This window comes from Lepus europaeus, chromosome 14 (assembly GCF_033115175.1).
Source record: "Lepus europaeus isolate LE1 chromosome 14, mLepTim1.pri, whole genome shotgun sequence".
Lineage (NCBI taxonomy): Eukaryota > Metazoa > Chordata > Mammalia > Lagomorpha > Leporidae > Lepus > Lepus europaeus.
Window position 1 is genome coordinate 38043948 of NC_084840.1, and position 15211 is coordinate 38059158.

Here is a 15211-nt window from a genome sequence, read left to right on the forward strand (position 1 = left end):
GGGACTAGAACTGGCACCCATATGGGATGCTGGCACCGCAGGCAGAGGATTAACCTACTGTGCCACGGTGCCAGCCCCTCAATTAAGTTTTAGTCCTTAACTGTTAGCCTTTTCTTTGGGCTTTCATAATCTCCTAAGAATCTCAAAGTGGTGGAAAACACTTTTCAGCTACAGATCTGAAGACCTGGCAGCACCCAACAAGAATTACTGATCTTGCCATGCATTAGTTACCTTACCTGTAAAAATGAGAATAAAATTACTACTCTTAGGACTGTATTTTAAACAGGATTCTATTTAAGGTGCCTAGTACACAGGTACGTGATCAGTTTTAGTTTTAGTTCTCTTTCTCTATTCATCAAGCATGACTCTGTTAGTATACTAAACAGTGGTAACAGATACTTCTTTTAACAGTAAAATGCATAATCACAATCATTACAACTTTCTAAAGTTGTTCAAATTTTGTATACTGGCTTGTTCTCACGTATATAAAATACACTGTGCAGTTTTCCATTAAGGCAGGAGGATTTCACTTAGATCTTCAGTTAGCTGAATGCCAATGAGATGGCACATTCCAGCTTATTCTCTCAGCCACCATAAACAGAAAAACCAGTGGATCTGAGATTACTTGAATTCCTTCAGTAGAGTTAGGGTAAAATCTGGATTATCCCACACTTAAATAAATACATTAGTACTTGAAAGTGCTGCAACTTCATAATAAGAGCAATGCTTCATTTTGGAAAAACATGAACATGTACAATGGTATTACCTTCAATATTCTGGTGGTCTATAAAAGGCGCTGGTCCCCATATTCTAACAGTGCCGTCATCTGAGGCGCTGGCCATCATGGATGGAATCTGTGGGTTCCAGCTCACACAGTTCACTGTACGCGTGTGCCCTGTCAGCTCCGCAATCGGCAGTTCACTACGCTTGTGCCAGATGTAAACCTTGTGATCTGAATACACAGCAATGCAGAGGGAAGTCAGGGAGTCATTCATTTTGTACCAACAAAGCCGCTTAACTTAAATGTATCACTCACTATATACAGATCATATGACTTGATTACTACAAAGAGAGAACAAAGTATGAGTAGCTTAACAACAAATTACCTTATGAATTTGAAATAAACACTTTTTTCCTTTGAAAAAAGCTCTTACCAAGTCGCCAAAAGAATCTATCCTCACTAGTTTTACAATATGTACATGAGAAATAATTACAACTCAAGAACTTTGAACAGACAAATCCAGTACAGACAATAAATTCTAAGGAAATATGAGGTGACAAAAAAGCACATACCCAAATGCAAAAATAACAACAATGACTAAGATAAATTTTATTGGGATGCTTAACCAAGAACTTTTCTGTGTATTACTTAACCTTCACCACCACCCATCGGAGTGAGTACTACGCTCAGCCCCCTTTATGGATGTTGACGGAAGCACAGAGAGGTTAAGCAATCTGCTTGTGGTTAATAGCTGGTAGACAGTGAAGCTGGGACTCACATCTGGGCAGTGCTGTGTAACAGCTCCCTAGCAAGTCTAGACAAGAGTCTCATACCTATATCAAAATATGGCATTGGTGCAGATTAAGCTCTTGAAGTGACCAAGAAAACCAAAATCCCCTACAGATTTGTTTCTTTACTCATCTTCAAAAAACCCCACCAACCAGTCTAAAGTAATGGCTAACAGAGTGGGCTCCCATCACTAATTAGCTATGTAAATTTGGGAAGTTACTCATTCTTCGAAGTTCTTCACCTGAATAACAGGATACTTAACCTCATCCTGTTATGAGAATTAGTTTGTATATATGAAAAGTGTTTTCCAGGGACTAAATAGTACATATGTGAAAGATGAACCAAGTACACATGAGGGTAGTTAAACAGAAGGTAGGATACCAGGGTAAGTTAGAAAGCTGTAAATGTGTCCCTTTCCCAGCCAAATATGTGGAGAATGGGGAAACTCTCTGGGTGTGCGGCCAACTGAGCAAACTCTGGACAATGTACCCTGGTTTCAAAACTTCTGTCAGAAAAGCTGAAAGGAACTCAATGAAGAACTTTTATCCTTCTCAGAAAACATTTGTTTTTTTGGCAGTTTTTGAAAATAAAATTAACAGAATGAAATTAGAAAAAAATGAACCTGAACTAGAGGTGCAAAAAGAAATATCATAGACTTTAAATGTGTTAAATTCCACAGAATAGTCCTATATCTCAATGAAAATGCCTTTGTAAACACATAAACAAGGAGGATATTTGCTGAAGCAGCACAAAAACAGGATAGGAAGCCAGTCAAGGTTAGAATGACAGGCTTGATGATCAAGCTCTGCTTGCTCTATCAGTCTAAAAAATCCACAGCCTAAGCAATTTTTCTAGCTACTGCCAGCGCAATGAGACATTCTGAGCAATGGTACAATTTTTTTTGGAGGGGAAAGCTTTCCAAATTCCTCTATTTTATTTGGGAATTTGGAGAGTTCTTGAAACATATTCCTTGTTGGGGCTGGTGCTGTAGCAGAGCAGTTGCCACTGCCCGCAGTGCTGGCATCCCATATTGGCGCCAGTTCAAGTCCTAGCTGCTCCACTTCTGCTCCAGCTCTCTGCTTTGGCCTGGGAAAGTAGCAGCAGATGGCCCTGCACCTTCATGAGTGACCCAGAAGAAGCTCCTGGCTCCTGGCTTCAGATCGGCCCAGCTCCAAGCATTACAGCCATTTGGGGAGTGAACCAGCTGATGGAAGACCTCTGTCTTTCTGTGCCTCTGTAACTCTGCCTTGCAAATAAATAAATAAATAAATATTTAAACAACAAAAAAAATATATTCCTTGTAAATACATGGTAAATGGGTTACTGTGGTTATCCTGGGAGATAATATATTCACTATATCCAACTGGTATTCACAGCATTTTTAGAACTATTCTTGAGTTGAGAAAACCAAGCTCTACTCTGTAGTTACTTTGTTTTTAGCCCTAAGTACAATATAATGTTGTTTAATTTTATCATTCATCAGGTTTACCTCTTGGTTTGGGCTTAAGAGGAAGGAGCTGGCATCATGAGGGATAATGGCAGCCAAATATTTTTAGAAAGAACTATGGGGCATTCTGAGTATAATTAAGAGGAAAAATACCCACCAGAAGCAGGACTGAATAGAGCATGGGAGAGGAGTTCTTAGAAATAGGAGGAACTAAAAAGCAAGTGGAAGACTTAACATAGACAGACCACTGAAAAAGTCAATTAGAAACCAATGAAGAATCTGGAAGACATGAATAAACAGGTAAAAAAGTATTTGGTTTGAAAGGAGTGAATTCACAATTGTTACCTAGCAAGCCACAGTTCTCTCCTCCCAATCTTGTCTGACATGGACTTTTTTGAGAAAGGAAACGTATATAAATTCATATGCTTGATGTTAAAAACTAAATCCCTAAATGCATTTGTTCCAATATTTAAATATACTTTATTCTTAATGGAAAAATCCTTTATAATCTTCTGATTTATTGAGATCCATTTTTTAATGGAACAGAAAATATCTTACAGACTAGTTAACTGTACTTAAAATTTTAAACAATTCATATTTTAAATTAGATGGACTTTAAGCACATGGCTGTATTGAAGCAGCTTTTATACTGGAGAACAAATTTATTCAAAAGGGTAGTAGTAAGCACAGTTCTGTTAATTTTAGCTGTAATTTCAAAACTGAATTATCTTTTATGGCCACTGAAGAAGATACTGAAGATGGGATGGGCATTTAGTTTAGCACCTGAATAACCTGCAACCCACATCAATAGGCTCCTGATTCCAGCTTCCTGTTAATGTAGACCCTGGGAGGCATCATTAATGACAAGTAATTGGGTTCCTACTACCCACATGAGAGACCTGGATTGAACGACTGTCTCTCAGGGGCAGGAATTGCATAGTGAGTTAAGCCACTACTTGGGCTGTCGATGTCCTATATCAGAGTGCCAGCTTGAGTCCCAGCTACTCTTTGTTTCTGACCAGCTTCTTGCTAATATGCCTGGGAGGCAGCAGATAATGCTCTAAGTACTTGGCTTCCTATCACCAACGTGGCAGACCTGGGATGCAGTTCCTGGTTCCTGGCTTCAGCCTGTCCCACACAGCCCCATCTGTTGAAGGCATCTGGGAGAGTGAACCAGCAGACAGAAGATTTCCATCTCAACCCCCTAGACATCGCCCCACCCCCATCATCACTCTACCTTTCAAGTAAGTAAATAAATCCAAAAAAATAAAAGATTACTGGCTCCTAGGTTGACCACCGATTATGGCCATCTGAGCAGTGAGCAATGAATCAGAGGATGGGATATGACCACTTTCTACCTCTTTGCCTTTCAGAAAAAAAGAAAAGAAAAGAAAAGAAAAGAAACGCGGGAAAGAAAAAAACAAGACTGAAGACAATTCCGTCCATGTTCAGGTAAAATATCCTAACTAAATTTGACTTTTTACATAATACCAACTCTGGAAAACCATTAACTCCTACGAAAAAAATCTAGTCAACACATAAAGCATAGTGATTTGACTAACTCTCGTGATCCATGAACCAAACACATCTTTATGTGGTCAGAACAGATCATATGATAATAAGGGCTCCAATCATTTCCTCCCTCCCTGAAAAAAGGAAAAATGAACAGTGTGTTGGATAAATAACTCATAAAATTTTGATTTTAATATCTAGAATTTACTTAAAGACATAATTAATTACCTTCATAAATTGAGAAAGAATTATAGGACTTTAAACCCAGCAATATCTGTGAACTGATAATGACACAACTTACCTTCACTGCCACTGGCGATGAAGTCTTCATTATGGCCTCCAAAACATGAATGAATTGTATAAAACCCTTGTGTAACACCTTGATACTTTCTTACTAAAACTCTGTCTTGTAAGTCCCATAAATGAACTCCCTGCAGGCAAGAAAGAATACAGGAATATATTCTATTTCAACTCAAAGAATTTTAAAAAATAGTTTGTGAATATTCCTCTGCCTAATGGAATATTTTCATTTTCAATTTATGCAAAAACACCAAGTACCTTGATAAATTTATGGTTGGTTCTAAACATTAAACGGTCAGACACATGCAATAAAATTAAAGAATTAAGTAGAAATATGCGTTATATATAAATTCTAAAAAAATCAATTAAAATTTGTTCTGAGGTAAATTTTTCTGAACATTTTATCAACAAACATACCTGAGTTGCTACATTTAACAAAGCTAATCGGCCATTTTTTGAAATAGTGAAAGACATAATAGGATGATCTTCTTGTACTCTGTAAGCAGAAAATAATTTGTGAGAAGCAAATAGAGTCAAGATATGGAAATAATCAAAAGGGCTGGCACTGAGGCAGTAGGTCAAGCTGCTGTCTGCAACATCAGTATCCTATCTGGGTGCCAGTTTGAGTCTTGTCTGCTCAACTTCCGATCCAACTCCCTGCTAATGTACCTGGGAAATCAGCAGAAGATGGACAAAGCATTTTGGACCCTGCCACCCACTTGGGAGACCCGGTTGAAGAGCCTGGCTTCCACCTGCCCCAGCCCCACCTGTTGAGGCTATTTGGGGAGTGAACCAGTGAATGGCAAATATCTGTCTGTGTCTGTCTCTTTGTAACTCTTTCAAATAAAATGACTAAGTCTTTAAAAAAGATCGAAAATGTGGTTTAATACGATACATTTTTCCTGTAAACACTGTTACACACTATACTTCAATCCAGAGGAATCTGAATGATTGTCAAGCAACATCTGATTCTCAATCCAAATCACTAAATAAAATTAAAACAAAAACCTTTAAAAGGCTTTTATTCTGAAAAAGTTCTACCATACACTCTAATATAAATTACATAATTACTGTTTAATGAAAACAAAGAATAGTTACATGTTCCTATCTGTAAGGTCCTCGAAGTTGTATCCTCGAATCCGCTGGTGTGTATCTGATGCCAGAACAGTCTTCCCGTCACTCAAGCACCAAAGGCATTGCACTCTCACCCCTTCCCAGGAGTCGAGGAGGTTACCATCTAAATCCTGGGCAAGAGAATACCACTGTTAACTTCACTACTGCACAGTGCTCAGAAAGCTAACAATGGAAAGAATCTCTTAAAAACCAAAAACCCAAAACCCTGCAGTAATAGATTGATTCTTTTCAAGATCGATCAACATAGTGTAGTGTTCTTAACTACAAGGATATGAATGCGGGTCCAGGACATTGCATTAAGACATCTCTCTTTCCTTCAATCAACTTCCATGTGTAACTAAATAAATAACTGCAAAGAAATAACCCTGAAGTTCCACGTAACATCTCACTTTTATTAGAGAATATTTTAATATTTCAAACACTCATTATGCTTGGGTTCCACAACTGTGGAAATGCAAGTATTCAGGGAAAAAGGAAGAGACTCCATCTCTTTTTTTAAGGACAGGCAGAGTGGACAGTCAGAGAGAGACAGAGAGAAAGGTCTTCCTTTTCCCGTTGGTTTCCTCCCCAAGTGGCCGCTGCGGCCGGTGCGTTGCGGCCTGTGCGCTGCACTGATCCGAAGCCAGGAACCAGGTGCTTCTCCTGGTCTCCCATGCGGGTGCAGGGCCCAAGCACTTGGGCCATCCTCCACTGCCTTCCCGGGCCACAGCAGAGAGCTGGACTGGAAGAGGAACAACCGGGACAGAACCGGCGCCCCGACCGGGACAAGAACCTGGAGTGCCGGCGCCGCAGGTGGAGGATTAGCCAAGTGAGCCACGGCGCCAGCCACGACTGCATCTCTTAACATGTATAGACTTCAAACATTGTACCATTTTGTATAAGTTTGTAAGCATCTGCGGATTTTGATATCATTAGGAGATTCTGGAACCAATCTCCCACATACCAAGGGAAGACTGGACTGGGATAAGTTCTATCATATTCAGAAGTTATGATGTGGAAAAATATTACTAAAATACTTTATAGCTTTATATAGAACTTGGGAATCTGTCATGACATTTTAAAATTGTGTTTTTATAGTCATTATCTCAAAGCTCTGAGATGCGTTAGCATTCTCGTATTACAGATTAGAGAACTGTGAAGTCCTGTATCCAGGAGGTTTAAACACTGTACAGGGTAGCAAAGACAGCAGAAATGTACATGGTCATGTTTCTCCTACAGAGTTAAAGAACTAGTGGCTTAAGGGTCAGCGCTGTGGCATAGCAGGTAAAGCTGCTGCCTGCAATGCCAGCATGCTATATGGGCGCTGGTTCGAGTCCTGGCTGCTCCACTTCCCATCCAGCTCTCTGCTATGGCCTGGGAAAGCAGCAGAAATGGCCCAAGTCCTTGGGCCCCTGCACCCGCGTGGGAGACCTGGAAGAAGTTCCTGGCTTCGGATCGGCCCAGTTCCAGCTGTTGCAGCCAATTAGGGAGTGAATCAGCAGGTGGAGGACCTCTCTCTCTCTCTCTGTGTAACTCTGACTTTCAAATAAATAAATAAATCTTAAAAAAAAAAAAAAAAAAAAAAAAAAAAACTTCCAAGAACTAGTGGTTTAGTGCTCTGTTAAAAAGACAGGTAAGACACTGAATTCCATGAGTTTCAAGCTAGTTTAATAAAACAAACTGGTGACTTATAACGGTTACATAGAAAGTCTTTATTACAAATGATCGTTAGCCAGTTGAAATGATTATCATCTTGTTTTTGTCTTTTTTTTTTTGACAGGCAGAGTGGACAGTGAGAGAGAGACAGAGAGAAAGGTCTTCCTTTTGCCGTTGGTTCACCCTCCAATGGCTGCTGTGGCCGGCGCACTGCACTGATCCAAAGGCAGGAGCCAGGTACTTCTCCTGGTCTCCCATGGGGTGCAGGGCCCAAGCACTTGGGCCATCCTCCACTGCACTCCTGGGCCACAGCAGAGAGCTGGACTGGAAGAGGGGCAACCGGGACAGAATCTGGCGCCCCGACCAGAACTAGAACCCAGTGTGCCGGCGCTGCAAGGAGGAGGATTAGCCTAGTGAGCCGCGGCGCCGGCCTTATTTTTGTCTTAAAAATACATCTGGAAGTGCCTACTGGAACCCTGTTGAAGCAATGATGTGAGACACAGAATGACACAGGGTAGTAATGACAATGCACCTGTATCACAGCCTTCTTAGACATAAAAATTCTTAGCTGTTTCTTATTTTTACTGTTCCAACCATCCGAAATAAAAGAAAAAAAAAGCAGCTATTGATCAAGATACTTCAAACACTGAAAAGTTCTCTGGTACCACTCATTACTTTTATTCTTCAAATATTTAAGAGAGTCCTGTTCATGAAATTCAGCACCTTTTTGGTTACAAAAAGTCAAAGGATGAAAAATCTCCAATGGAATTAAGTATTAAATTTAAATTTTTGTTCCCATTAATTGAATGTGTTCATAAGAACAAAAATGTTTAACAAAACAAACTGTTTTACTAAACTCAAGGTCTATACTGTGTGCCAACATATGAAATGGCCTTTTTTTTTTTTTTTTTTTTTTGATGAAAGAAATAGAAAATAAGCTCTACTCAACAAAGCTTATTTAGGAGAATGGCAAAGTAGGTGCTTATACAGTGTATTTTATAAAAATACCGAGTCCAGTGAATCATTTATTTAAACAAAATTCAATGTGCTTGTGAACAAGCACACACTGGGAAGGGACACTGAATACTCACACACTGATAGAACTGCCCACGCTGGCCTCCAGTCACAAAGCGTTTTCCATCTGGGTTCCAAGCCACACTTGTTAAGCTGTCTTCATGAGACTGGCTCATTTTTGTCCTTAGTTCTCCTGTCTGCAAGGAAATAAAATGATGGATAAGACCTTCTAGACAACCCATGAAAGAGTATGTTTTAAGAAGAAGAAACAAGAAGAAGAAAAACAATAGTAACCCAGTATCGGTCTAGTTCAGTTTCCTAATCAGAGCCATGAACTGTCTTAACTGGCCTTACAAAAATGACTACAGCACTCAGAAGAGAAATAAAGGACTTGAAAAAACCCCCAGGAGCTGAACAATGCCTGGCAGAGGTATAAGTTAAACTTCAAACAAATCTCTCACTTTAAATCAGTCTCACTGATAAACCTGTAGTTCTTCCCAAGCATGATGACAGAAAGCCCAAGGCTACATACCTATTCCTTCCGAGATTCCACTTCTCAGTCCAAAGTTCTTTATAAATTTTATCCTAAAACTAGATTAATGGGTAATAAAACTATGCCCTTAAATTATCTGAAGGGCAGTGGAAATTACGTTACATTTTCTACTAAAATACTCACATAATAGGGGTGACCACTGTGGCGCAGCAGACAGGTTAAGCTGCCACCTGGAATGTCCACATCCTGTATCCCAGTGCCAGTTTGAGTCCCGACTACTCTGCTTCTTTTCAGTCCCCTGGTAATGCACCTGGGAAGTAGCAGATGATGGTCCAAGTGCTTGGGTCCCTGCCACCCACATGGGAGACCCAGATGAAATTTTTAGGCTCTTGGCTTTGGCTTGGCCCAGCCCCAGCTGTTGTGGGCATTTGGGGAGTGAACCAGTGGATGGGAGATCTCTTTCTCTCTCTTCCCCAATTCCCAACTTTCAAATAAATATATGAAGCTTTTAAAAATGCTATTAAAAATATAACATAGTAGGGAAGATGGGAAGAGAGGAATGAAATTTTTCTGACATATAACCGTATTTCAATTAAAAGTAAGAATGAGGAAGCTGTGTGCTGTTGAGCATAGCCATTCTGCATAATTTCCAACTGAGCAAGAATATTTAGTGGTTATAACCTTCAGATATACTCCTGTTACATTTTCCAAGTTATTCAACTTAGAAGGTATACACATACCATTTAATCTAGTCTTGATTCCATTTTGTTCAGGGATTAGAAACAGGATCTGAGAGAATTAGCTGCCCCTGGTATACTAAAAAGTACATGGGCATAATTTTCCTGTGAGAAATGGGTAATCAAAAGTAAAAATACAAGAATGAAAACAAAGGGTATGATTAGGCAATGGGGCCAAGTAATAAAAGCAAAGAGGGCACAAAAACAGAAAGTCAGATTATCTCCCTTTCCCTGAAAAAAGAAGTTCAGCAATCTAAATCTGCTTCCCAGATTGGAACTACTCTCACCTACTGACTTTTGGGGATTACTTATTATAAACAGTTACAAATTTAAAAGCACAAATACACATGCAATGGGTAAATCCTTGGCATTTTAAGGTCCAGGTATATTAACACACTAAATGCTGGAAGTCAGAAATGGTCTTTTCTTCTGTATGCCAAGGGCGTATGAGCTATATATGATTATATAACAGTATATACAGTCATCAGATTATTAGAAACCTATTTTAAACACCAAGGAATCATTTGAAAACTCATCAGAAGACCACCCTCATAGAACAAGTCTCAGTAAATAAAGCACACCAAGTAAAACAGTTACAGGAGAACACATTTTGTCCAGAAATTCAAAATTGACTCCAAGGAAGGCAAACTAGGTATTATAAATTTAAGACTCTATCAGAGAATTAAGACTACATACTTTCTTCCTTTGAAGAAAAAAAACTGAATTGAAAAACACTTCTTTTGGCTATTAGGTCAAATTCATTTCAGGCTTTGTTTTACCAAGAGTAAGCTGTCGATTCTATTTTGGGTTCTCCTTGAACCCAGTCAAAAATATAACACTGATTAAGCACTGGTTTCATAAAAATGGGGACAACTGGAGACTTTGATTATTAAGTGAATATTAGCTATCACAGAATTATAGTGAATGCCTTTAGATGCTTGTAGGTAATACCCTTTGGTTAAGGTGGTATCTTATTTTTTAGGAGATATATGCTTAAATACCTGTACTTTCAACTGTTTTGGATATAAATATCTACATACATACATGCATATATGCATGTCTTCACATATCTAGGCAGGTATGTACATACAAAATACCACAAAATGTTAATAATAACTGTTTAATCTAGGGTAGTCATCGTATGCACAGCTCTTATCACTGTACTATTCTTTCAACTTTCTTTTTTTAAAGATTTTTTAAAATTTATTTGACAGATAGAGTTATAGACAGTGAGAGACAGAGAAAAAGGTCTTCCTTCTGTTGGTTCACTCTGCAAATGGCTGCAACGGCCGGAGCTGCGCCGATCCGAAGCCAGGAGCCAGGTGCTTCCTCCTGGTCTCCCATGTGGGTGCAGGGCCCAAGCACTTGGGCCATCCTCCACTGCTATCCCAGGGCATGGCAGAGAGCTGGACTGGAAGAGGAGCAACCGGGACTAGAATCGGCGCCCATATGGGATGCCGGCGCCACAGGCAGAGGATTAACCAAGTGCGCCATGGTGCCAGCCACTCAACTTTCTTAATACTTGAAAATTTTCTTAATAAAAAGCTAGGACTGAAACAAGGATATGACAGAGAAGTAAGGAAATCTATGTCATACAGGGGCCAGAGTTGAGCACAGTGGATTAAGCGCTGCCTCGGACCCTGGAAATCTCATAGGTGCACCAGTTTGAGTCCCAGCTGGTGTACTTCTGATCCTGGTAAAACAGCAGAAGATGGCCCAAGTACTTGGGCCCCTGCCATCCACATGGCAGACTGAGTGGATTTCCTGGCTCCTGGCTTTGGCCTGACCCAGCCCTGACCCACTGCAGCCATTTGGGGAGTAAACCAGCAGATGAAGATTTCTTTCTCTCTCTGTCGCTCCGTCTCCTTTATAACTCTTTAAAATAAATAAATCTTTAAAAAAGCAAAAAGAATTATGTCATATCATCTTTATGTATATCATAGGATTCACTTTCCTTTATACCATTTTTTTGAGTAATTCTTATGGAGTTTTATTTTCACTCTCTTTTTGCTAAAAGTCCCCAGACTCAAAAATCCTATCCCATCAACTTAAATTATTACATTGAAACCATAACCTGGACTACTCCTTCGCCTAGAGGTAAAGAATAAACAAACAAAAAACAAAACACAAACACACACACAAATACAAAATTACACCTAACCAAGACAGTTTATTTAAGGAAATTTAAAAATAAATTTTTTATCATAACCACAGGGTTTCTAAAACGTGGTCTGGGAGTAATGTAATGAATCTCATGCTGAGTTTTTCTAAAATGGGACTCTGATTAAAGTTCAAATTTTAATTTAGAATAATAAAGCTGTTAAGATAATGAGTACTGAAAACATCATCTGACTTTACTGAGTGAGTTCAGAATACTAAATATAGGTTAACTGGCTGCTTGTTCCACTTCTGATCCGGCTCCCTGCTAACGTACCTGGGAAAGCAGTGGCTCAAGTCCTTGGACCCCTGCCACCCACATGGGAGACCCGGAAGAAGCTCCTAGCTCTGAGTTGGCCTAGCTCTGGCCGTTGTGCTCATTTGGGGAGTTGAACCAGTGGATAGAAGATCTTTCTCTCTGTAAACTCTGCCTTTCAAACAAATAAATATCTTTTTTTTTTTTTTTTTAAGATTTATTTTACTTATTGGAAGAGTTACATAGAGAGGTAGAGCCGGGGTGGGGGGTGGAGAGAGGGAGGTGTCTTCCATCTGCTGGTTCATTCCCCAAATGGCTGCAACGACCGGAGCTGAGCTGATCCGAAGCCAGGAGCCTGGAGCTTTTTCCAGGTCTCCCACATGGGTGAGGGGCCCAAGCCCCCAGGCCGTCCTCTACCAGGCCATAGCAGAGAGCTGGATTGGAAGTGGAGCAGCCGGGACTTGAACCGGTGCCCACATGGGATGCCGGTGCTGCAGGCCAGGGCTTTAATCCACTGTGCTACAGTGCTGGCCCCTCAAACAAATAAATCTTAACATGTTTTCTGAAGCACCATAGTAAATAGTATAAAACCCATAGGACAAAGCAAAAACATTCTGAAAATGCTTACTGATCATTCTTTCAAAAAAACTATTATTCAGCTTGATAAATTTATAAAGTTCCGCTTTAAGAACTATCTTTAAGACATACATTATAGTAATATGGGTTAAATGGTTCTGTTCTACAAATCAAGAATAGAGTTACAATGAATATATATATTCTGAGTATTCTTTACATAAAGGCTAAGCCAAGGATGAAACTCGCTCACTTGTACATTCCAAAGCCAAAGTTCAGAGCAGTCATCTGGGCCACAAGCAACAAGATAGTTGTCATCTGGACTCCACGCAATATAAGAAACACCATAAGCATGTCCTTCTAAAGTTTTAAGCAATTTTAGCAGATGTGTATCCTAGGAAGAAAAATAACAGACAACTCCGTTAACTCCCATCCCTAAAGTCATTGCTTGTGGGTACAAAAAGTTAAATAGTGGCAAAGATGTACTCTGGTAATGTAACAACCTGAGAACGTTTTCATACCAACTATGCTGTCAAACAAGGCTGGATCAGCTTTCTTCAAAGAGTCATTTACACTGCAGTATCTACTAAGCATCTACTACATACACATACTTATGTGCCAGATGGAATTCTAACACTGACATAGGAATTGCCCTTAAAAAGCTTTCAAGGGAACCAAAAGAAAAAAAAAGTGGGAATAATAAGAGCTACCTCTTACTGATTTTAAACAGCTTCACTGAACTATAACTTACCAGAAAACCCATCCTTGTATGGCGTATGACTCAGTGGTATCAGTATATTTTCAGAGTTGTGTTAACAGTCATCACTATCTAATTTTAGAATTTTTATCATCCCCAAAGAAATCTCATACCCATCAGCAATCATGCTTTTTCTCTTTCCTGTAGCACCTGGAAACCACTACTTTCTGTCTTGATGGCTTTGTCTGGATATGTCATGTAAATGGAATCATATATGATGTGGTGTCTTGTAATTGGCTTCTTTCACTTTGCACAATATAAGGTTCATCCGTATTGTAGTATGTATCAATTATTTCAGTCTTTTGTATTGCTGAGCAGTATTCTACCTTACACAGGTACTATACTTTGTCTACCCATCCATCAGTTGATGAACATTTGGATCACTGCTACTTTGTGACTACTATGAATACTGCTAGGAGTATGTATGAGTTTTGAAGTGGGACATGCTTTTGCATCTCTTGAGAATACACACAGGAGTGGAATTCCTAAGTCATACACTAACTCTGTGTTTAGCATTTTGAGGCATTGTCTAACCGTTTCCCAGGTGGTTGTACCATTTTATGTTCCCAAAGAAACCACTTAGTGCTAATCAACCTGAGCACATAAAAAAAAAAAAATCTCATTTTGGGGGCTGGTGCTGTGGTGTAGCAGGTAAAGCCACCACCTACAGTGCCAGTATGCCATATGGGTGCTGGTTCGAGCCTTGACTGCTCCACCTTTTTTTTTTTTTTTAAGATTTTATTTATTTTGAGAGTTAGAGTTACAGACAATGAGAGGGACAGAGAGAAAGGTCTTCCTTCTGTTGTTTCCTCTCCAAATGGCCGCAATGGCTGGAGCTGCGCTGTAGAAGCCAGGAGCCTCCTCCTGGTCTCCCACGTGGTTGCAGGGGCCGAAGCACCTTGGCCATCTTCCACTGCTTTCCCAGGCCATAGCGAAGAGCTGGACTGGAAGTGGAGCAGCCAGGACTAGAACCGGCATCCATATGGAATGCCGGTGCCACAGGTGAAGGATTAACCTACTGCGCCACAGTGCCGGCCCCTGCTCCACTTCTGATCCAGCTCTCTGCTATGGCCTGGAACACAGCAGAAGATGGCCCAAGTCTCTGGGCCCCTGCCCTCTACGTGGGAGAACTGGATGGAGTTCCTGGCTCCTGTTTTCAGCCTGGCCTAGTCCTGGCCGCTAAGGTCATTTGGGAAGTCAACCATCAGATGGAAGATTTCTCCCCTCCCTAACTACCTTTCAAGTAAATAAACATGTTTTTAAAAATTAATTAGGGAATATATCATCTGATATTTGACTTTAGGAAGAGAACTTGGACAACAATGTGGAAGATTAGCATCAGAAGGCAGTGATACAGGATGAAGAAATCCACAATGGTCCAGTGCCACAGCCATAGTTGACAGTCACTTTACTAAGAAATGAGGAACTATGCCAAGATGGTTAGGACTGAAAGAGATGAAAATGTTATTTTAGACACTAATCTCAAGGCACACTGAGTTCTACTTTTGGAGGCAGGCAGATTCCAACAGCAATGACCTATTAGCAGTTAGAAACCAGTCTGGAACTAGTCTGAGACTGAGAGACAGAGAGCGTGGTCTTCCATCCACTGGTTTACTCCCCAGATGGCTGCAACTGCCAGAGCTGTGCCGATTCAAAGCCAGGAGCCAGGAGCTTTCTCCGGGTCTC

General features: G+C 40.2%; 1 protein-coding gene across 4 annotated transcripts in view; it reads right to left on the bottom strand.

The window, feature by feature from the left end:
* The window catches only part of WDR26 (WD repeat domain 26), a 55944-nt gene that overhangs the window by 6755 nt on the left and 33978 nt on the right, over window positions 1-15211 (bottom strand). For all 4 annotated transcript variants that reach the window (XM_062210453.1, XM_062210455.1, XM_062210452.1 and 1 more), the window contains exons 8-13: window positions 13022-13162; window positions 8630-8749; window positions 5868-6013; window positions 5187-5265; window positions 4771-4900; window positions 767-952 (exon numbers count right to left, since the gene is read on the bottom strand). In XM_062210453.1, coding sequence (XP_062066437.1) covers window positions 767-952; window positions 4771-4900; window positions 5187-5265; window positions 5868-6013; window positions 8630-8749; window positions 13022-13162 — 802 coding nt within the window. The remainder of the gene's footprint in view (window positions 1-766; window positions 953-4770; window positions 4901-5186; window positions 5266-5867; window positions 6014-8629; window positions 8750-13021; window positions 13163-15211) is intronic.